The sequence below is a fragment of the Zonotrichia albicollis genome, chromosome 2, assembly GCF_047830755.1.
Source record: "Zonotrichia albicollis isolate bZonAlb1 chromosome 2, bZonAlb1.hap1, whole genome shotgun sequence".
Classification (NCBI taxonomy): Eukaryota; Metazoa; Chordata; class Aves; order Passeriformes; family Passerellidae; genus Zonotrichia; species Zonotrichia albicollis.
Window position 1 is genome coordinate 59,440,424 of NC_133820.1, and position 24,546 is coordinate 59,464,969.

A 24,546-nucleotide genomic window follows, 5' to 3' on the forward strand; every position below is an offset into this window, starting at 1 on the left:
TTTGGTTACCTGCAGAAGTTCAGTTTCTCCTCAATTTTCACAGTTGTGTAGACTAGGAATATCAAGTGCAACCTTACTAATACATGTTAACAAGCCTAGGTTTAATTTCTGCTTCAGAGAACAATACAGTACAACACTGAACCCACACCTGTTGGGAAAAGGATAAAATATATTCTAGCGATGTGCAGCCTACAACATGAAAGCTTTGCAGACAGCCTCTGATTCTGCCTGTGATCAAATCTTAGACAGTAGTAGAAAACCTCCAACAGTTACAGGGAAAACACTGACGTTTTTCTCAAGTTGGTTTGCCATTTTCAAAAGTTAGTTTCAGGCTAAAAAATGCTTCCTTATTTTTACTGAGAAAAAGAGAATATTACAAATTTACGTACTTTGCTCCATAACAAGGCTGTTCTTTCCCTAGGCTAAAGCAGTCTTGTGCAGTAGGCTGTTACAAATTCAGCATAACTAATTCAAAAGGATTTTCTAGTAGCATTTGATTAGAACAGCAGCTGCAACAGTGACCTGTAATTTCTAAACCACTGCTCACTGCTTCACTTTACCTCTTCCAAAATGAGCAAGATGCCATTCTAGAAGTCAAGCTGGAAGAAAAAAAAACCAAAAAAACCTGTGGAAAACAGTTGCTCTGCTGTGCATCTTGGAAACCAGGGACTTAGAACAACTTATCCTGCAACTGAAACCATTTTGCATCGCCATCACATTAAACAGAAAGATCAAGACTAGAATAGGAGAATGTAAGTCAACCCTAACAAGAGTTTATAGGGGATCTATATATCATGTACAATTTCAGGACTAAGATGATGTTAAAATCTAGCAAAGTAGCTGGCAACTGTAGGAGTCCAAGTAGTAACTTTAAAGTATTACTAGAAATGTCTAAAGTTTTATAATGGTTTATGTAATAGTTATTACTGGCAACAACAGCATGGGAAGCAAAAATGCACTTGAGGATAAGTATTTTTGTCAATGCTTCTGAGTAAAAGAAGATCAACTGCTGGTTCAAAGCCAGGTATAAAATGTCAACCCACATCTGTAAGTTGATATCTAGCTCTTTAATTTAAAAGTCCAACTAAAAGTCCATGAAGCAGATGAATCAGGTGCTTCTGGGACTTATTTTCCTGTAAGTGTCCTGGGAGAAAGACTACTTGAACTAGAGTTCAAGATCATAGCCCACAGGCACATGCATACTGCAGGCATACAGAAATCAGCATCTGATGGAAGACTGATTATCCTCTGTGTTTAGAAAGGGCACAAAAGCCCTCTTCAAACTTTGCATAGTGATACAGGCAAGTGTGCTGGCATGGCTTGTCTCCTGAACTGAAACAAAGCACAGCTCACCAAGAAGTGTTCTTATCTCTGAGCTGGAAAGACAGGGTTCTGTTGGATGTGCTGTTAGATGGGTAGGGAACCAGCTGGATGCCTGCATCCAGAGAGTTACAGTCAATGTTCCACACTCACACGAAAACCAGTAATGAGCAGTGGCCCTCAGGCCAGTCCTGAGACTGGTCCTCTGCTGTCTACACCAGGGACAGATGGGGATCAAGTACACCCTCAGCAAGCCTTGAGAGAACATGAAGCTGAACAGTGCACCTAAATAACTGTGGAGAGAAGTGATGCCAGCCAGAGGGACTTCGATCTGCTTGAGGAGCAGGCCTGTGAGAATCTAATCAAGTTCCACAGGGCCAAGTGCAAGGTCCTCCACCAGTACTGCAACAATCAAAAATATCCATCAGGACAGACTGAAAGCAACCCTACTGAGAAGCACCTAAGTGATGAAAGGTTGAATGACTCCACCTGGAATATCATATCCAGCCCTGGGGCCCCCAGCACAAAATAGATGTGAACCTGTTAAAGTGAGTACAAAAGAGGGCCACAAAAGCAATCAGAGGGCTGAACATCTCTCATCTGAAAGCAGCCTCAGAGTTGGGGCTGTTTAACTGGGAGAAAAGAAGGTTCTGGAGAGACCTTTCAATATACAAGCAAGAATTACAATAAAGAATGAGAAAGACTTCTTACCAAGGCCTGTAGTGGCAGGTCAAGAGCAGCCATTTCAAACTGGAAGAGGGTAGGTTTAGACTGGACATAAGGAAGACATTTATTATGATGGGGGGTAGCAAGACTGGAACAGGCTGCCCTGAGAAGTTATGGATGCTCCATCCCTGGAAGCGTTCAAGGCCAGGCTGGATGGAGCTTTAAGCAACCTGATTTATGAATGATGTCCCTGTCAGCAAGGGAGCATGAGGACTGCATGTTCAAAAGGTCATTTTCAACCTCAAACCCAAACAACTGTAAGGCAGTGCTTGCAGGCAGCTATCAATGCCCTAGGTAAGACCATTCAGCTTAACTATAGGGACTGATTCATGTTTCGGGAGGGACACACTTGCGTTAACACTATACTCTCATTCCCAGAAAACAAATCTCTTCCTAGGGAAGTTACTGTCTGGAAATACAGCAGTTCTGGTGTTCTGTTGAGCTCAAGGATGATGGCAAATAGAAATCTATTACAGGAGGTTTTGTCTCACTGAAAGGCAAAGATGATCCAGAGTCTGCAGACGGATGAAAATTATGAAGCTGCAAGAACACAGTTAAGCCCTCTAAAGTTGTTTGCAGGTCATGCTTAAAGATGCTTCTGTACCTGGAAGTCCCACAAGAGCTAGAGTTCAAATTACTGATCAGTATGAAAGCAAAAATGCAATCCAGAAACAAAGACATATGCAAATTCTGAACACCAAAGAATCAAGAGGAAGATGGAAGAACAAAGTACTCCAGCTCCTTGACAGAGCTGCCAAGAGCTGAAATATCCCTCAATACACATGCACCTCCATACAGCAAGCAAGAGTCAATAAGCATACCCTCCAAACACAATGAGAAAGTGAAAATACTTTTTGCTCCCCACATAGCATATTTATACCTGAAACATCTAGTGCACACATGGATTGGGTTTTAAGTTGAAGGTTTATTACAGTTTTATTGGATTACACACAAAAACTGGAAGAGTGCCACATGTTTATACCTTCAAGCCAACTTGACCATAAAGCTAATTAAGTTAGAGTTTTACTACCAAACTGCACCTTAAACTAAGGGATAACTTAGAAGTTTTAAGCGAGATTATTATTCTTCTCAAGTTGCTATAATAAAAGAAACAAACCAACACTTTTAGAGAAAGCTGGAAGTTAGTCTCTTTCACAGTCTTCAGAATAAGCTTATTTACTGGTGTTCAAGTAGCTGCTGTTGGTTAATATACCAACTTAATTCAGGTACTTACATCAAAATGTGTAGCTACATTTTTTTAACTAGTCAAAAGATGGCATTTCCCTTCTGAAGTTATCTACTGCTTGTAAAGTAAGGAAAACCTGCAAATTGTGATTTAAACCAGATAACTACCCTTTAAACAAGTTTTCTACCTAGGCCATCCACTGTATTTCTACTACAGCTGTATCAGTTCAGCAAGTTATTCCACTTCTTGGTACCACCTTCAACATATGAAGATACATGAAATTTAATTTGAGGCACACAAAAATTCTAGTCAGTCAAGTAGATTGCATAATGAAATTTCACTGAGTCAACCAAAATAGAAGTTTAAAAAAACACAAGACAAACCAGACCAAAAAAAAAAGTGGCAATGCTCAAAACTTTCCTCAAAATAATTTAAGTTCATTTACAGAGCATCATTGATAGAGAATCCTAAATGAGTTTGAGAAAGCAACCTATGTTGTTAAAGTTCCCTTTAACCTACACCTGCACATCTAAACAGACTGATCTTCAAATGTAAATGCAGTTGTGATACCCTAACAGCATATGTTGCCTTCTGCTAAAGGAGCTATTTATTCATTTATATATATTATTATTTTTGAGTTCATATTGACTTTAAGACTCCCTAATTACATGAATAATGCAACCAATGTTTAGAACTGCACACAAAAGGTCTCTGTGTATTTCAGGCTATTCCTGGGAGAACTAAAATGCTCTTTCATTGAACTTTCTTAGGTGAGATGTCTGATCACAGGACTGCAACTCCATCTCTTCCCCTCTCTGGGCAGATTTATGAGTGATAGGGAGAAAAATAATCAAAAAGAACACAAGAGCATCATGGCATTCTATTGCCAAAGATGGGACATTTGGGAGAGGTGGCATGACAAGGGGTATGGCTACATCAGGATATGTCCCTTTACCAAGTCCTTACTGTATACTAATAGATGTGCTGTAAGGGGACAGCAGGGTCAGTTATTTAAGCTTGAACAACCCACCTACACTCACAGACACGGTTTGGAAGACACTGTAAACTATACATGCTTTGCATTATCGTATTTCCCATGGTATCCCAAACTTGATTCGAAGGCAGTAAGAAAAGAAAAAAACCAGCTCTAAAACCGTTTCTGAAACATTAGTCTGGTAGAGTTCTCCTGTTACCACCAGAAAGCAGAGTTACATACATTCATTCAATTAGAACTGCATTTAACCAAGAGCAGATGGGTCCCTTCTGCCTCAAAACAACAATAATAAAAAAAAAAAAAACCACCAAAAAAAACCCAAAAAAAAAACATATAGCCTGACACAAATAGTGAAGACTTCACTACAAAATCCCTTCTCCAACACTGTGCCCTGATGCCAAGGAACCATTCTATAACAGCAGGACCAATTCTATTTAAAAACACACTCAGCACATCTTACATATGACCTGCTACACACCAGACAAATTCAGAGTAACCAGAATGATGGATACCTATATTAAGAGCTGTTTCCTGTTTGTCACCTGTCAGAATCCATATCTTAATTTCTGCTTTTATTAGTGTGGCTATTGTTTCTGGAACACCTGCTTGCAGGCGGTCTTCAATGGCTGTAGCTCCAAGAAGTAGCAAATCCTGGAGAAAAAAAAAAAGAAAATAAACCCTCAAATTCTTTTAAGATAAATCTCTCTTTGGCATATACTCAAAAAAGGAATTAAGACAGCATGTTGCATCTCACTGTTAATACTGCACTTTGTCAAGCAATATACACCACAATAAGTTTGTAGGGTGGCTATTCTACTTCCTCTGCATACAATTCACATTTCAAGAGGTACAGAATAGAACAGAGTGTTTTTAATCAGAAAGATGGCAACATTTCAAGAATAATTGATTGAAGTTATAAAAACCAAAGTTAGCCTATAGATGAACATGTATACTAGACCATTCACTAATCACCATAGCAACATGATGAGTAGTCAGTTTATATATTTAAACTCACAAAACAAAAATTTGGCATCACATCATTTAAACTAATTTCCGCCTACAAAATGTACATATAGACTGGATACAATCACTCAAAGCAAAAATTATTGCAACTATTTATGGATCTAATCATTACATTTGTGTAATACAAGTGGTATGAACATTAATCAATCCAAGTATCTCTAATCAACATACAGATGTCTGCCAGAAATACATATCTCATACAGTGCATTTAATACTACAGAGTTATCTGTATTCCCAGGCAATTCTAAAACAATTGCTTGAGGAGATTTGGCTACATTACAGTAAAAAAAAAAAAAAAAAAACGAACAGGCAAAAAATACCTAAGAAATAAACCTTGTCAAAAGGTACAGCCTACTCAGATTTTACCTCTAAAATTATTTTAATTATTCTTTACATATGCAAAGATGCTCAACTTAAAACAAATTGATAATAAATTTAGGTATACCATATCATTTTAGAAATTGCACAGAAAAACGTAGCATTCTCTAGTCTTTGTAGGGACTAAAATTATTCAACAGAAGTGAAGACAAAGGAACAGGAGTACAAGTTGCTGTTGCTCAGCCTGGGAATGATGAGCCTTCAGCATGATCTTACCATAAAGACCTTTCTATATAAAAAGTGGACTTATAAGAAAAATTAATAAAGACTGTTTACCAAGGCCAGCAGTGGCAGAATAAGGGGTGATGGTTTTAAACTGACAGAGGGTGTATTTAGTCCAGGCAAAAAGAAGTGACTTGTTTATGATGGGAGTGGTGGGCCACTGGAACAGGTTTGCCCACTGAAGTGGTGGACCCATCCCTGGAAGTGGTCCAGGCCAGGCTGGATTGAGATTTGAGTATCATGATCTAGGGAAAGGCATCCCCATCCATGGTTGGGAGGCAGGGGTACAAGGATATGATCTTGAAAGGCCCCTTCCAACCCAAACTTTTCCATGATTCCATGGAGAGGGCATTAAAAGCAGCTCCTACTTGAATGAATCTAAGTGGAATTCCACATAGTGTGTAAGCTGACATTAGTTACCTGCCTTGACAGAGTTTCCTTTTTGCTATGAGAGATTCAGCTGGCAAAGGTGGCAGAAGTGACTCATGCAAATCACTAAGCCTCTCAATGACTCATCAGCTCTCTCAATGCTAGCAACATTTGAGGGTTACAAACATAATTCAAGTGCACAATTGCAGATGGTCTTTTTTCCCCAAAATCACTTGTTAAGAAGTTACACATGACAGCACAGGGATCAGCATGGCTGAGCTACCTGAGCAGGGGAGCTACCACTGCACCTGCTGAAGCCCTCTGAGCCAGCATATGGCTTCAGAAGGAAGTTAGTTCAATTTTGTCCTCACATGTGCACCTCTACTGTGATCCAGCAATCTCAGCACTCAGACTGAAAAAGTAGTTCTCTTGGTTTCATTTGAGCCCTTAGATGAAAAAACACCAGTCTGCAGAAATACATTATATTTTGTGTTAAGCCAAATGCCAGTTTATCTCTAAGGCCTGCTTCTTGGCATGACCAGCGAACATTAACAGTAAGGCATACAGTGGATAGCTCCTAATTCCAATTCTACAAGCCACTCATAGGTTCCTCCTTTTTTCTTAAACAAGACCCTAAATTGTAAAAAAAGCAGAAAGTAGATGACCAAAAATGACCTAAAGCTTGAAAACATATTTTGAAGTACAGCAAAAGCCATGTTCATTTTTAACCTCGGTGAAAACAGACGAGTGTGAGAGCAGGGTGAAAGAAGCAGAAAGCTAAAAGGAGCTACCCAAACCTACAGAACCAAGGATGAGATAACCACACTGTTACCTGTTACTGACACACGATAAACACAAAAGACCATTTGAGGCATTACTTGGACAACAAAGACCCAGTCTTCAGCTCTTACTAAAAGACTTCCTGGAGCATTATCTTACCCCCTGAAAGTTAGCTCCTTTCCTAGTCCCAACCTCCTTGTGGACGCCCTATCCCTGGAAGCATTCAAGGCCAGGTTGGATGGAGCTCTAGAAACCTGGCCTAGTGAAAGGTGTCCCCAGCCACAGAATGGGGATTGGAAGTCAATGATTTTTATGGTTCCCTCCAAACCAGGCCATTCTATAGTTCTACAATTTGCCCCAACCAACTCAAAAAAACAACAGTGCTCCAGAACCTAAGCAGTATTTCAATATTAATTTTAAAAAATATTGAAGTTCGAAATATGTTTTAAAGAAACTACTACATAAAATTAAATACCTGGGGCAAGAGGGAAGAGCATGAACGTGTGGAGGTGAGGAAAGCAGCTACCAGCACTTCTGAAAGCAGCAAGACCAACAAAGCTCAGAGAAACACTGGCCCCTAGCGTTGGCATTTTAACATTTCGTTCACTGTAGGATTAGCATTTCAAATGGGTTCTCCAACACCTACTTTCCCCTTCTAAAATTAGGAGTTCTGCAATTTGCATGGAATGCAGGTTTTCATCCTTTTTTTAGTTCATACCCCTATAAGGTTTTGGTGAGCCCTACATTGTGCCTGCAACAGCTTTCAAAAACCTTGAATTTGACTGCTGCATGAAAAGGAAAACATCTCTTCATACCCTAGTACATGGGAACTTTGTGCAACACAACAGTCTACATATATCATCTTCATCAAGATATTACAACAACCTTACGCAAAACAGGAAGATTTTAAAAGTGTGAGAAAAGGGGTTTTAAGTAGAATTTTTTTATCTGTAAATTTAACTCAGATTTATAGATTAAAACTGTGGACTGAACATGTTACCATCTACTTACCTTTCCAGTTTCTCATCTATGAAATTAAAAGTTTATTTCATTGTATAAAGCCCAAATGCCACTGGAAAACGCACATGTAAGGTAATCTGCATCTGATCATCAAGAAAGTAAGTTTTACCTTTTCAATGATCTCATAGCACTCCTCCAGCTTCTGAGTTCTGTCTTTCAGAACCGTACTGGATTCATTGTAGACATTCAACCACTCTCTGTAAGATGTCTCTGACAGATCAGCATAAGCAATGCACAACGTCCTCAGACCTGCCAAACAGAAGACAGCCATTACCCACAGTACAATTACATTGAATATCATCAAATCATTCACATGTAATGAATGCTCAGTTCTAACCCTCATGCTGGAACAACAAAAGCTTCTAACACACATTGTTAAAAAATCTCCCTCTACATTTTTTAAGCACTTGAATTTCCACAAATGTAAACCACAAATCTGGTTTATTCTGGCTACTAATAGTGGTGCAGATCAAGAGAGCATTGGACAAAAACTTTTTGCTAAGTATGAAAGCAACCTTGCCTTTCATGTACTTTTAAAAACATAATATTAAAAAACAGGCTACATGCTGTGATTGGTGATATTACTTAGTCAAACATCCTCCACAGTTTGTGCTTCCTTTTAGCAAGAAGACTGTGTTCTCCTTCAGTGTACCAATGTAACTCACACAAATAATAGGAGTTACACACGCACAATATAGTGAAGAGTGTCCATGAAGTATGACAACAAATTTATTAGACCACTGGCAAAAATTAACATAGAGAAGTAACAATTCTTTTTTCTGTCACAAACCAATTAAAAAGGAGTGTGTGCCATAAAATACAAAAAGTTCCAGTACTGGGAATTTTTGGGAGTCTGCAAAAACATAGTTTTTAAAAAAAGCTGACTGGCATTTTCAGATTTTGGAAGAAATACACTGGTTCATGGTTTTACTATAACTCAGGTATCCTATGCTATCACAGAAGAAGGAACAAAGCCAGCTTCCCAGTGAACAGAGGTGTTACACCAATCAAAGGCCTTACAGAACATTTCAGATCATCTTTGATGTCTCAGTCTACCAGGCTTCCCAGCATATTGAGGTTATCGCTCTGCTTCATAAAAAGATGCTGGTATCCAACTTCTACCCTGGTAAAACCACCTCCAACTCCAATGTAATTGAGTTATTCTGGGCAATACAGCTCATGCCCTTTCCCTTCATCATGGACACACAGAACACTGTCTTTTCCTTCCAAATTCCACTTCCCTACTGAAATCACACAGAAGTTGGACAAAAACCTCCTTACAGCTGAAGTCAACCTACAGTTGTTAATTTGCTGATAACACACCTCATCTTTATCTTCACAATCATCTTAGTTGACACCACAGAGTTTCGACAATGCAGAAGATGCTGCAAACAATTTAATGAATTCTCATGGCATGCTGTTTCTCTTACCTTCCGTTGCGAAGTATTCAAGATGGCACAGTGTTTGTTCCATATACTGGGAATCTTTTGAAAGCCTCTCAAAAATTACATTATCCTAGTAAAACCAAATTCATGACAACAGAGTAAGTCTACATATGAAGTTGCCATTTGTGTATTTACAAGCTCAAGAGAAGCAATCTGAACGGACTTGCTAATATCAAAAACAAAATTTACAATATATTTAGGGTTTAGAGACCGATTTGAGGCATCTGGATTGTGCTCAATGGCAGAGATACTGCATCCACTACAAATAGTGGGGAGAGAAGCACACTCTGCCCTCCTCCCTTCTTTCCATAAAGAGGTCCCCATTACTGGGCAGTACAGCACACTTCTCTATAAATTACCAAGCCAATACATGGACTTTCAGACAACATAAATATCTGATCTTATTCAGTGTATATATAACGGTCCTGTGCAGTAGACTTTGCTGCAATCCTTTCCAGAAAAGATTCCTTTTGATGTTTGAAAAAAAGGCAGAAACACTGATCATGTTCTTCCACAACATTCTCTCAGAAACAACCTTCTTCCTGCAGCAGCTTGCTTTATCAGTAAATTAAAGCACAATTGAAAAGGCCCCATTAACAGCTGAAATCAAAATATAGCATCACCTACATATCTAGAGTCTCTAGATTTTATTTGTAACTACCAGAACAAGTTTACAAACACATGTAATACAGAAACCCTACTCAGACATCTGCTCTTAAGCTAAGTAAGCAGACCTACATCTAGAGCTGATTAGAGATAGGCATACAAACCTAACTGTTATGGAAGCAACAAGCAGAGGATGACTACCAGAACGTGGAAGTGTTAATGCAGAATACTCAGTTAACTTATACTAACATGAGTGGCAGATGCAGCACATTAGTACATCTAGGTCTGCTCATATGGAAAACAGCAAGAATTTGTACCACAAACTCTCCTGTTCTCCATCCCTTTCAGTGCCACGCTCCAAAGAATGGTGTGAACTCAGGCATGGCATGAACAAGCAAATTTCAAGTCTGTGTGGTCCCAACAGGCATAGCACTGTGAACTACCACACAATGGCAGTAGGCTTCATTCACTTCCACCACACCAGAATGAAGCCAGCACATCTTTATCAAATCAGGGGAGGTAAATGGAAGCAACAGAGCAGTGAACACTGACCTATATGTCATGACAAATTCAAGCAAACAGGATCCTCACAGAGGTCAGAAAGAGTTTTTTCCCTGTTGCAAAAAGCCAGCTCCATAGTTTTCCACTGAAATTAGAACCACTCTCTTGCTGTGGACAATGCTAGTTTTGGAGCCTTTGTACTGTGCTAAGTTATTGCTCTTGTCAGTGCAGACAGAAGCACAACATGGTGCAAGTCATGATGACAAATAACAGCAGGTGCAGAGATGCAAGAAAGCCAGATCAAGAGCCAACCACTTGAGAACAAATTTTAGTGTTATAAATTCAGACAACAGCATTTACTCCAGCTCCTGAACTTCTGCTGCACAGCTGGGTGAAGCCCTGGCTTTGCAGTAAGGGGACTCCTCCCATGAGTTTCAGGATTTCAACTGGGCAGTAGAAAGCCTAGCAGTCTTCCAGCCAGCAAAAGGAGTCAGAGCAGGAATGACAGCTCTCTTAAATCACTTGGCCCTAAACAGAAAGCCAACAGGTATTATGTATGAGACATGAAATGTCAGCATCAGCCACAGCTGTTGAAACAATAACTGGCAGTGTTCTCCATTAGGCAGCATAATTACTTACAGCCCCTTTGCAGTAGAGACGTAGCTGTCCTGCTGGAGTTCGAACAATCACTGACATTCTCTTCCTGTTGCTATTGAAATAAAAATATTTGCTTTCATTAGTTAAAGTGGTAAAGACTAATTCCTATTCTAGCCAGCGGATTTTCTCAGATGTGTTTCGTGCATCTGAGATTAAATGGGATATAGCAGCAGTAACTTAAGATCCCACAACCCTTGACCACAAGGAGATATATTAAATTGCCTATTTCCAGCTTCAGCTCTATGTCTCCCATTGGCAAGCACTCCAGACTTACACCCATATGCGAGCAAGATTTTGAGAAAGAGCAAGATAGTATTGAAATCATCTTGAAAGAAGGAGATTCACATTTATTCTCATTATTCTGTGGCAGTTTTTCCTTATTTCTCAAGGAAAATTGCTTTGGGGACTCTAGAAATTGAATCATTAAGGCTGATTACATCTTGAGTACAGGCATAACAGAAACTGAAACAACCAACCACTTACAAGAGCAGTTAAATAGCTTACTAACTTAAAAGAAAGTAAAAACATAATAGAAAACAATCATGGTATAGATCAGTTCTTGCCATCTACTAATTCTTTATATTGGTCTAATCAGACACACAATTGGAACCAAGTAGAAGGAAGTCAGGCCCCCTGCACAAGGACAGGACAGTCAAGTTTGGCATAGGTCTTAAAAAAAATGCAGACAGTAGAATAGTGTACACCAACATCTAACAAAGGAAGGCAGGCAAGGATAATTTTTTTAAAGAAATTCTGATGGTTTATTTATGAATCTCTCCTTCAAAAGAGGCACTGAAAAAAACCCACAACTTCCAAGAGGCAAATGAAAAAAAATCAACTCTCATCAAGGGAGCCCTAAGAATGTGTGATTTCATAAAAATCTTTTCCTCAGCAAAAGGACCAACCTGGAAGCATCCTCCTTACTCATTAAGTTTTTGCCAATGTGTACAAAGAGTGTAGAGCCATCTCCCTTTTCCTCTTGAGATTGCTTTGAGAAATGCAGTCACTTTTCAGAGCTCAAGAACCATGTGTACTAAAGTAAGCTCTTGGCACATATCAGACAAAACAAATCCTTTCTGAGGCTTTCTGAAGGGGGGTTTGAAGGACAGCAGTTACCTGTGCTCAGAATTTCTGCAACATCCTAATGACACTGGGAAACTTTTGTGTGCTTTTCAAAAACTAATTACACAACTCCCTCAGTGGTTAGGAGGGAATGTGCTACACAGAGGAGAACTGAGACAGGTTTTTTTCTGCTGCATGCAAGCTGCAGCTACAATCCTGTCTAAAGACACCAGGGTGCTGGTTAACTTGGCACAAACCCTCAGAGTCTTCCAGGGCCTTTTCAGATACTTCCCACAAGTAGCTTATATAGCAACATTCTGACTGGAAAGAGGGAAGTACTCAGGAATAATCTTCAGAGTAAGTCAGGACACAAGAAAAGCCCCCTATCCACACCATCCCTACCATTATTTTACATAGTCCTTTAGAGCACAACCAGCCAACTCAAAGACAGCAGAGAACAGGAGTTCAAGGTTTTAATTCACAGCAAGAGAAAAAAACAGCAGCAACAGAAAAAATATTATACTGACTAGCACCATCCAAACTGACATAACTTTATCAACTGACAAAGAGAAAGCACCTTGCTACTTCCAGTCACTTGGGGGACTCAACAAAGCTTCTTGCTACCCAAGCAATGCCCATCCTAATGAGTCTGACAAATCAGCAGTGCTTGCAATGTTTATATTTTCACAGCTGGCATGGTTCTTAAGAAAAGGCACTTCCAGGTGCAGTTGCCATCTACTCAAAAAGTAATTTGCAGAAGCACTATAAAAGTGCCATCTCAAAGTGTGTTCTTGAAGTAGACAAGGGACAAATCAGGACTTCTATGAGTCACAGCAAGATGCTTCCAGGCCAGCAACTTCTCAATAAATGAACAGAGCTGCAGTGGCAGGAAAAAGTTTAATGATGCAGTGCCAACAGCCTCCAGTTCATAACTCATTCATAGTACATCAGAAATAAGATGAAGAGGGTGGAAAAAAAAATAAGGAAATTCTGCTTTTCTACTGTATCAGCTGTAACATTTTATTATAAAAAATGCTATTTAGAATAAGAGTTTTCTTATTACCTTGAATTTCACATATTAGAGGAAAACTTACCTGGAAAACTCCAGCACATTAAGAATTTCAAAGGTTTTCTCTTTCCCCAGCTACAAAAGAAAAAGTGTACTATTCTAAGTACAATCTACAATATATTCTTACACGTGCAAACACCCGAGGTGAGCTCAGGTGCCTCTGTCACACATGCCAGTGTAAATAAATGTGGCAATGGCTCCCTCCACTGGTTAAAGGTTGCAGAGCCCTATTTACTGAACTTAATTGAGCATCCTGTATTGTGGCATCCTTAATTCACTACTGCTACACCATTACAAGGCATTAATTTCCTTTTTGATTAGGCATGCTCTGGAAGCTAAGCTGCATATTTAGTTCTCAACAGCCATCCATTAAGAGACATATTACAGGCTGTATTATTTTAACTTTTCCAAGTTAAAATAAGCATGCCCTCCAGGTTTAGTATTACAATAACTTTTGACTGACCTCCATTAGTATTTCTTTTATTTTAATTCACAAAAATATGAGTTAGATTTTTCGCAGCCAAAAAAAGATTAGCTGAGGAGAAATTGCTGTTATCACCAGCAACTCTCTGCTGGGGCTGAGCAGGAGCAACCTGAAGCAGGAGAAATATTTTAAAACATGGGTCATCCCTATTGTATAGTGCACAGATGGAGCAGTAGGAGTTAGAGCCATAGAACTCTGGTGGCATTTGTAGCATGCAGTTAAATAAAGTGCAGCAGTAAAATCTAATTGCAGTATAGACTTGTCCAAGGCACATATCAACTCAGCAACATCCCCAAGATGAAAAAGCAGCTCCAAACTACTTTCTACATGCTGCCACTAATGCAGGCAATCAGGAGAGACAGGAACCTCTGAGAATGACAGCTTTTATTGCTGACTATAGATTAACAATGCCCTCAGCTTGGCATTATGAGTATACAACTAGGCCAGACAGGCCTGGCTGCTCCTGCAGAAGAGAGAAGCATTTAGGTGGCTCTAGATGACACTATTCATCCTTCAGCTAAGGAGCAGTTTGAGAATTTGTAAAAAGTTTGTGACAAGTCCTAGAAGATATGTTTCAAGTGCTTAGCTTGGCAGTGTACCAAGAAATTTGAAAGGGAACATACCTGAGGGGAAGGACAAAAAAGATCCATTATTCTTAATAAGCACCCTACTAGCTGCATCTGTGTAAATCTGGAGCCACTTTAGCTTAGACTGCAACTTGAGTCTGAATTTGTGGCCCCATGAGTCTGAGGCTGCCTGTGCTAACTTCAGACCCCCGTGCACACAGCTACATCCTCTATTGCAGATCTTACTCAGAAGAAAAAAATGAAACATTTAGAAGAACAGCATTAAACACAACAGTCAGAAAATCTCCCAGACACATTAATTTCCTTCTAATGTGAGCGTTCCCATCTGTGCTTCCTGGACAAAGGAAATATTTCTCAGGCACAGCTGCTGTCATTTCCCATGTAAGGTTGCAACTTCTTATCACCCATGCCACATAGAGGGGCAATGGACTTTGCATTTTCAAACAGATTAAGACAATTTTTCTGTGTACATAAGCCCTTTGCATGTAGGATCCTAAAGGCCCTCAAAAAGGGCTTTCACAGGGACCAGAGAGGACACCTGTATGCTCTGCAAGAGCTTAGCAGCCTGTGCCCTGCACATCCATCACTTACCGCATCGATGATAACAGAGTGGGGAGTCCGTCCTGTGAAGACATAACCGAGTTTTTTTGCTCCTTTCACTAACGCTCCTTCATCTGCCAAAACAAAACAAAACAAGCTTGAACTTAACCTGGTATATTAAAGAGGCCTCCAAAACCCATATTTCAATATGGCAGATGGCCAAAACAGAATCCCTTTTCCTTATGTACTCTCATCCATAGGGATGTTAAGAGTAGTTCTGCACAGCCCTGCACAAAAAAATTCAACACTTTAGTCCTACAAAGGCCATACAATATCAACTACACAAACCTAGTACTTAATCTGTGTAAGATACCCTGTAACTACTGAAGCATTGAGCTCTATTCTTGTGGAGGTGTCATACTTTTCCACACAAAAAAGGTGAAATAGCTGTTCTGAAAGCAAGATCAAAGCTCTGTTATTTTTAATTCCTACAGTATGTGTTTGATCCATTTTCTGCTGGGAAGGCACTAAGTTCAAGTGCTATAGAAATACAGCACTGTTTTCCAGAGAGACTCAACTGGGCAGTGTTATTAAGAGCTCAAATAACAGAGCTGCAATCAGAGCCAACACCTGTGCCTCCTGTAGATAATTACAGAGCCTCCTTAAGGAGTAAGCATCATTAAGCACAACCATTATATAGGTGGATTTAGTGCCTAATTCAAGCAATCCTCATGTCTCTACAGCTCCCTTAGTCTCCTCATGGCTCATCATGTTGACCAGAACTTCCTTATATGAGCTCTTTATCCTACTTTTCAGACACCCCATTAAGACATAAAGAAGAAATGAGGTTGCTTCGTCAACTACAGCAATTCTAGAAATATCTTCACTAACAGCGATAAATTCAAGGGAGAGCAACATACCCCAATCTGGCCCCACCTAGCTCTGTCTGCGCTAACTGAAAGGAATAAAAATATGGGTGAAGGGCGGGCCTGAGTAATACCAAGACTCTGAAAGTTTTGGTTGTATTGTGTCATGTATCAGCACTTGATAGCTTCTTATCTTACTCTAAGCAGATAGTAGGTCAAGAAAGAGTTTGTTGTCAGGCCAAAAAAGTAACTGCTCATGCAGAAACAAATCATTTCTTCCTAAACACTCACATCTTTTACTTTCAGCCCTGCAGAAAGAGTACACGGTCTCATGAGCATGGAAGGACCCTAAGCTCAGCCTATCTCTAAAGAAACATCATGGACTCTGCGGTTTTGTAGGAAGCATTCAAAACCAGTGTGTACTGATTACAGAAGATGCCAGATCTATTGCTAGCACCATGTGGGACATTCTGCTTTCAGAATCAATGACCTTTAAAATGACCTAGAGTTTTATGGACCTTCCTTCCATCTGCTTTCACTCCTTCAACTCATTCCCCCCTCCCTCCCAAAAAAGAAAGCAACAACCAACCTGGAGAGGAGGCCTGGTAGATTATTGTATTTCCTTGTCTCTCGGGAACAACAGTATGACACACGGCCAGCAGTGTGAGGAACTCCTGTATGTGCACGGCTGTGGGCTAGACAGGACACCAGGAGAGTGAGGTTTAGCACTGCACACAGACTGAGGAACCTGCTCACTAAACTGAGATGATCTCTTAGGTAGCACAGACAAAAAACTCCAAAACATATCCTGTTCTCTATTTATAGCAGTTCTTTTAACCTCAGAACACCAAGACAGCACAGGTCAGGGCCAGCATTGATGCACTAGAGAGCTATTGATAAAGACCTCATTCAAGTTGCAGAGAGCCAAGAAGGCTGAGCATTCCCTCACCCCCCACCCATAAAAGCATTACTTCTTTAGCACCTTAAGCTTCATATAGGGAAAGACACCTATCACAAGATGATGATAATCTAGCATAACAGGAAATATTACTACTGGCAGCTTCCAACAGATTGACAGCAACCACACCAGAACTAAACTTGCTGCAACTGCACCCTTAGTGATGAACATCCAGAGCTAAGAGCGGCTGAACAGCCAGTAGAAGGCAAAGTCACATGTCCTTCCAAAGGAATACAGCACCTAGCCAAGCATAAAATTAACCTATGGTCCCTACACATTCAGCATCAAGAGAACATGCAACATAAAGCACTGTTTCAAAGTGCTTAAACAGACACCAGGTCTGCAACTCAGCAAAGTTAGCACTTTAGCACAGGCCTCTGATCAGCCAGCTGTGGCAACTTCAACCTTTAATGATGTGAAATTAAGTTCACTCATCCCATTCTTCCCTCCTTTCCATCCCTGCCTCTGGCACAGGATTTATAGTCTCACAGCAGTCAGGAAGAGCACAGCGGCCATTTGTTCAGTGACTCAGACATGAACTTAGTAGTTCTACCTTTGCAGAATGTCCTACTTGATTTTGCAAACTCACAAAGAATTTTTGCATATAAAAAAAATCATCTAGGTTCCACATCTTTCATTAGCACAGCATATGCATTGGCAATATGAAGGTTTAATTAGTAGAAAGTAAACTACTATAAAAGCCACAAAACCATGGCAGCTGGCAAACACTGTGGCAATGTGTGTAAACAAAGTAAGCATATCAGAAAGTAATGTAATAAAAATATTGAAAATTCAAGCCCTATTTTCTTAGCCCTGTATTCAAAGTACTTCATGTACTTTGCCATGAATATTTTCAAAGTAACTGTTTCACACAGGACCTTTACCTTTGCAGACTGAAACTTCCAAATTGTATGGTCACATGCCACTGAATTAACAAGAGCTGTTGCTTTCAACATGCTGGGGTGCAGAAGCTGTGCTCAGGAAAACAAACATATTTACACACTACTATCTGAAAAAGTCCACAGCAAATTACAGTCAAGAGGTAACTGCTGTTCCATCATTTGCAGTCAAAGTAATGAAAGTTTTATCTCTGTGTCAAAAGGCACAGCCTGCCATATTCTCATTTCAGCATCTGTTGCTGCAGAGCTTTGATGTCTGTCTTACACTTTTATCACCTAGCCCCTTAACAAGCTTTCATAGTATGTGTTCTATCAGCTGGAAACAACCTGTCTTCAGTACTGACATGGATTTTAATCCTTCCTAAGTATGTATTTATGTTTTCAAGCCAACAACAATTTGCTGCTGTCTTGGTATTTGCACAGCCCACAATGTATTACAGGGCAATCTTCCAATTCTGTTTCAACAGATCACCAGAGGCCCAGCTTATCACAACAGCTCCTCCACACAGCTGTCATTTGTTTCCTTTCTGCATTGTTCCAGCACTGACAATATTTGTTGCACAGACATGAATCAGGGTAGAGCATTCAAATACCTGCTTTGGACCTGTGAACAGAAAATCTGTTAATGGCTTCTGTGGCAACACATCCCTTTCAAGATGGTGAGCTGAATCCCAGCACAGGACACAAGTCCCACAGCTTAACCAATTCTGCTTTATTACTTATTTTCTTCTATCAAGTCTTTGACAGTATTCTTACTGACGGTCTCTGAGAGACATTTCTTGCCTGTTCATGTGTTAAGGTCAGCCTTATTTCTTCCTCCCTCCCCTTTTAGCTCTCTATCTGTAGTTGGAACAAAATTCTTATTCATCAGTCCAAGGTAGTTCTCATTTTAAATGCCTTCTTCCCTCATTTTTCTTCTAGTGTGCCAACAACTCTGGGTGAAAGCCACTGCTTCTTCCCTTTTTGTCCCACTCAAAAATCCATGAAGAAACTAGTCTACAAACATCTGTACAAGAAATACACTCCACTGGATGAATTATTATGTTTGCTGTCCCTACCAGCTGAGAACCACATACACATTGCAGTGGTGTTCTACTTCGGGAAGCAGATTCTGGATTCTCATCTACAAAGCACTATCCTCAGGGAAAGCAAAGCTCAGCTACCTAGTAGGCACAGCACTATCCATTATCAAGCAAACCACCGGGGAGAAAGCAAGTTTTCATCCTTTCATGGTTCCTATATTTAGAAGAACAAAACACTGAGACAAGCCTCAGTCTTCTGGGGAACTGCCCTGTGCAGAGCTTCCTATCTGCACATGTTACACATGCACTTATCTTGACTCTTCACTCTGAAGACACTATTTTTCTCAAGTGTTAACAGTCTCAAAATCACAAGGAATTTGCATGTGAAGTTAAAGATACCTTTCACTTTTCCTTTAGGTGTAGCAGTATCAGATTAGTGCCCTCATTCACAGTACTTCCAGGTGAGCAAGACTGACAGTTTTTTGAGCAAATGGTGTAGAAATGGCCAGTTGGATACTAAAGCACAGTCTAACAACCTGAACTTACTACTTTGCATCTAAGTGGCACATTCTGCCAAGGAAAACTGAAAATGCTTATGCATTTAATTACCACTGAGCATTACATGGTAATTCTCAACATCTTAAAAATATATGAACTTCCTACCATTTAGTTCACTAAAGTATCTGGAGAACAGTGTGAGGATCCAGCCATGCTGAGCACCCCCAGAACAGTGAAGTGGCAGGACTGGAGGAGACCAAGATACTTCAGGCACAGACTGAGAGAAGACATTAACCAGCTTTTGAATAATCAAGAGAATGAAATTCAAGTGTATCTTGCCCAAAACCAATGAGATATGACCTATAATTAAAGACACTGCCTTGTACTTGAACAAAAGTACTGAAGTCCCACGCACAATAAGAACAAAAGCAGATTAGAGAAAAATATATCTCACCAAGCTCTAACAATTTAATTGTGAGCTATAAAATGATGTGTTTGGACAGTTTTCCAGCAATCTGAACTAAAGCCTCCCATAGGCTTTCATCACCTGAATATGTTTTTTCCCCCTACTGTATTTCAAATCTCAGTTTTTCATCCCAGTTAGCCGTGATATGTTTTTCTGGTTCTGCTTTCCTATGGAATTAAGAATCAGCTGATGATAGCTGTCATTTTGACAAAGCTTGAAGGGATAATAGCCTCAGTTCCCACACATCACAAGAATAAATAGACGTGTTGGTGAGGTCTAAACAAACACTTTCAGTGTGGTAAAGGCTCAATGTGAGCACAACAGCTGTCTGCTCTGCCTGGCCAGCTGCTGAAGTACTCATCACATGTACTCACTGAGCCAATTCACGCATCTGCAGCTACACCATGTCTGCTGCTTCTTGGCCAAGAGATAAATTGGGGGCCACAGAAGAAAGTTCATATGCAAATTAAAATTCACAGATGAAGTTCAGAGAGAATCCTGGGAGATAAAGGAGTCTAGGATGAGAACCAAGTCTGATAGTTCCTTCTTAACCTCCTTCCCTGCTCTCCTATCACTAGTGTAAAATATAACCCCACATGAAACAGGCTTGCATCTCTGTGCTGAGCTCATTCACAGGACATATGCAACTAGCAAGCACCAAGATGAACACCATCTAGCACATTCACCAAACATTCCTTCCAGTCTTAGCAAAGACTCTTATTAGACTAAGAGTTGAAGCCATTTTCTCTATAGAAAAAAGACAGCATCATACACTTGGTACAGCTGCACAGTTCATCCAAAAGAAGCCAATAAAAAGCACAGGCAGACAGAGCTTAGTACTTTCTCCCACATCTTGGCATAGCAGCCAAGAGAAACCTCCACAGGTTTTCAAGACAAGTTATTTTTCCCTGGAACAATTCCTACACGGCAATAATTCTTGAACTGCTCAAAAGTGGACTTGGCTATCAGTCAGCCCTTACACACCAGAGGCCCAGAAGAGCTATGAAATTTAGAGGTGATGCAGGATGCTAGAAATCTTCCTAGCAGATGGAAGACAGTCTCATGAGTCCAAGTGCATAATTTTTTATTTTCAACCTGGAAAGAAAATTACTTGGCACTGTGACAGTTCTAAACTAACACTTGTGACTGAATTGAAAAAAAAAAAGATTAAAATCTTCAAGAGGAGAGCAATGAACACTTAATGAGAGCGTGTAAGAGATCACACACCTTCAGCTGCAGAAGGGCAAATGTTCAGAGGGAATTGCCCAAGTTCAGCACCATCTAACTTCACTAGGTAGCTTATGCTAGAACACTTCAGTTTTTCACCACAGTTCACTAAACAAGTAGAAATTGACAGACACCTGCAAATAGCATCTGCAGCTATCAGCTGTAAAAATGAAGATTATACAGATTTTTAGATAGAAAGAAGCAGTTTATGCACCTCAGTAGCTGACCTAATGCAAAAAAAAGCCAGAAAGACCCTTCTCTCTACCACTATCCTGGAATTCAGCCCCTCCTCTCACCCACAGCCTGAAAAATACACCCAAACATGCTCAGCAAACTGTAATAAGTAGTCCTTGCATTCTCATGTCTTATGCTAAACCACCACTTGCCAGAGGGTGGCACCCATTCCTCCAGTACAGTCAGGCTCTGAAAAGTATCTTTGGCCAGTCATTTCCCCACTCATTGTCTGAGGGCTGAGTTCACACAATGTGCTCAGTCCAACAGCCAGCTGCACAATGACATCAATATTTGTCTGTTTAAGTAACCAGCAAAAAGGAAACTGGAAAAGGGTTCAGCATAGAAGATGGCTGAGCTGTCTAGACTAAATGACACTTAGAGAATCTACCAAAATCCCTTATTTTGCCTGCTACAACAGTGTATATTTGTTTTATCCCCCAAAGAAGAAACCACCCAGAGAAGATCAAATAATTAGGTAGCCCTAAAATAAGAGGCCATCTCAAGGCTAGGTAAGAAATTCCATCTAGCAGCTCATTTGAGATACATCTCTTCTGCTGAGTCTATTGAAATACACCAAAGCATTTTTCTCTAGGCATACCTAAAGCAACAGCAGCCAGAAAGAGCTCAAAGACATTTTACCTGCAGTCTACACCTAAACTAGAATGAATACCTGGAGTCAGCAAGTGCCATAAGCCATAACTGTAGCCATAAACTAACAGGACACAAAGGAACAGGACATGCACAAATCTTGGCGGCAAGTCATGTCCAGTGGGAAATCTTTCCATAGTACATGAGTACAAATCCACATAGGAAACCACGGCACTGTCCTGAGTGGGTCACCTTGCTGGAGGTTAGAGCACAGGAGCCACCTTTAGGGTCCATCACCCTGCAGAATACATAGTGCCACATCAAGTAATTACTCCCTTATAGCACTCATACCATGCTGCAGTTCTTAAGTACTGCACAGCAGAACAGAAAGCAAAGCCTTCCTGCACACAAACTGTATATTGCAAGTACATTTTAGATGCTCATACTAAACCAGCCCAGTTGCAGAAGTTACACTTAGGAGAGCAATCAGCTGACTGAGTTTGTGCTTGCCAATGCTCAGACCCCATACTGTGAGACAGTCTGCAGAGAAAAAGGGTTATGCTTTTTGGCAGATGAATTAATTGTCTGGTGTCCAGTCAGACACTTCATACCCACATGACTTCCAAATAAACAATGAAGTGACACTGTAAAGAATAGATCCCTTTAGGATTCAACAGCTAGGCTAAGATTACCACTCATTAACACTCATGCCAAACTTGAATTTGCAATTAACTCCCATTTCTTACATCCTTTACACAACTAGAATTCCAAACCCTTGCAATACTTAAGGCTCATTCCAGAACCACCTTGAAATGCTACAGATTACAGTTAAAAATGGTATAGATGTTTCAACACTCCAAGTAGTTTCTTTTAAAGAATTCAAATTTCTATCCTAACTTGTTACAAAGCATTACCTTCCATATACAACAGAATATACAAAGCTGCCTTAGAGGTAGCTAGAACCTGCATCAATGCCATTGCTTCTTTAATTCAATTGTAAGACAAGTGGGCAGAAAGGCGTTGGAGGGAGCTATTTTGATTCCAATTTACCCTCTCTGTGCTTGCATGACACGCTCACAGAGCAGACTTAATCACACAAATAGATTTGTTCAGCATTCAATTCCAGACAAGCCCAGAATAGGGCATTTAAGAGGCGTGATATTCAAAGAGCAGACTTACATGATCATTTTCAATGTTTTGCAGCAGTCTTGGGTCATCAAATTCACATGATTCACTGGTGGAAGGAGGTAGCTGGCTGCGGAGCAAAACAAGCATATTCAAACAAGTGGCAACATTGCCAATCCTAGTACTTAATCTAGTTTCTTGGGAAACAAATTTAAAAAGCAAAGTAAGACTCCAGTGTCCTTGAAAGCATTGTGAAAAGATCATATGAGTAATGCAGCAAGTGCTGAAAATTAACACCAGCAAAAAATCCAAAATGGTTATGGCTGACAGCGTATTTCAGAAGATTCAAGTGTCAATGCAGTTCCTGGGACAGATGTAGCAACAGCAGTTTTTAAGCATATTTAAGATAAATGGATTTCAGGGCAGCTTGCTCATAAAATAGATCGACGTTCAATACCCCTAAGTTCCCTCCCCAGTCAGAGCATTGTGCTTCAAGCTGACTCCTGGAGGATTTTAATCTCCAAGTAACTACCTAGGAAAAACTTGCACAGAAATGAATAGAAAAGAAAGGTACAAAGAAAAGACAGCAATGAAGAAAATAGCAATATATTGGAAGAAAAGAGGGATCCATAGAAATTGCCTCTCAGCAGAAGAAACATCATTTTATCACCTTCCTAAAACATGATCATAGAAATGAGCTGGACCAGTGGAGAAGCCCAGCGTAGCTCATCCCCCAGTACTTTTCTAACAGCATTCAGTGTTGGCTCGTTTCTTGGGTGGAAATTCTCTTCTTCCCTGTATTTGCCATTCAAATGCATGTCAGCTCTCCCTGGCTCTTCCCTTCCTTCCCAATAATCAAAATGTGTTTCACTGATACCATGTAACACCTCTGGGTCTTCACTAGTTTCTATGGAATGCGACAGACCCGTCACCTCTATTCAATAATGTTCCCAATAAAAACAAGAAGCATTCTCTGGACATGATCAACTATTAAAACATAGCATTTTAATAAAGAAGTCTCTTTTCTTCTCATTCTCTTCAGGCCTGAACTCAGTGATCATAAAGAGCAACATTCAGTCTCAAGCTAGGGGTAAGGTTCCTGCAAAGTAGGTTAATTTTAGCTTTTAACTTGACTGTCTGCAATTTTAAATAAGCACTGCATTAGCATCCCAGCCACTGCCTATTCCTAACCCCCCTCACATATGAAATCTCTATGCAGAAGAGTAGATCCATCACCACCCACCAGCTCTGCATCTCTCCCACTGGAAGACCATTTTACTCAAATGCATTCCTCCCTTGGGCTTCTTCCAGTCCCAAATTGGAAAGCAGTCTTTATATAGATTGTACCCACTCTGCTATACAGAACAAACATCTTGGAATGTATTTACCTGAAGTCTTCTGATGAACGTTCTCTTTCCAACTCAGGAAAGTGACTGAGGAGTAGATAAAGGAAAAAAGAACATTTATTCCACTTTAGTAACAAAAAAAAAATAGGTAGAAGGCGAAGATCAATGAGTCATCCCACAAAAACATATGCTGGAACCATGGGTTCAGCTGTTCATACATTTGAATCAAATTTTCTGCCTTTGAGATATCTAATTTAGCTAACATGAAATTCAAAGGTTAACTTGAGATCTTAAGACTACCCATTTAACATGAAGCAAATACAAAGATGTAGATGACTCAAAGGGATC

The 24,546-nt window shown here is 40.1% G+C and overlaps 1 protein-coding gene across 5 annotated transcripts in view; it reads right to left on the reverse strand.

Moving 5' to 3' along the window:
• The window catches only part of ATP8A2 (ATPase phospholipid transporting 8A2), a 313,460-nt gene that overhangs the window by 217,644 nt on the left and 71,270 nt on the right, over positions 1-24,546 (reverse strand). For all 5 annotated transcript variants that reach the window (XM_074535255.1, XM_074535256.1, XM_074535257.1 and 2 more), the window contains 9 exons: positions 24,241-24,285; positions 22,907-22,982; positions 16,425-16,530; positions 15,021-15,103; positions 13,384-13,433; positions 11,210-11,279; positions 9,449-9,533; positions 8,128-8,267; positions 4,739-4,877 (listed from right to left, as the gene is read on the reverse strand). In XM_074535255.1, coding sequence (XP_074391356.1) covers positions 4,739-4,877; positions 8,128-8,267; positions 9,449-9,533; positions 11,210-11,279; positions 13,384-13,433; positions 15,021-15,103; positions 16,425-16,530; positions 22,907-22,982; positions 24,241-24,285 — 794 coding nt within the window. The remainder of the gene's footprint in view (positions 1-4,738; positions 4,878-8,127; positions 8,268-9,448; positions 9,534-11,209; positions 11,280-13,383; positions 13,434-15,020; positions 15,104-16,424; positions 16,531-22,906; positions 22,983-24,240; positions 24,286-24,546) is intronic.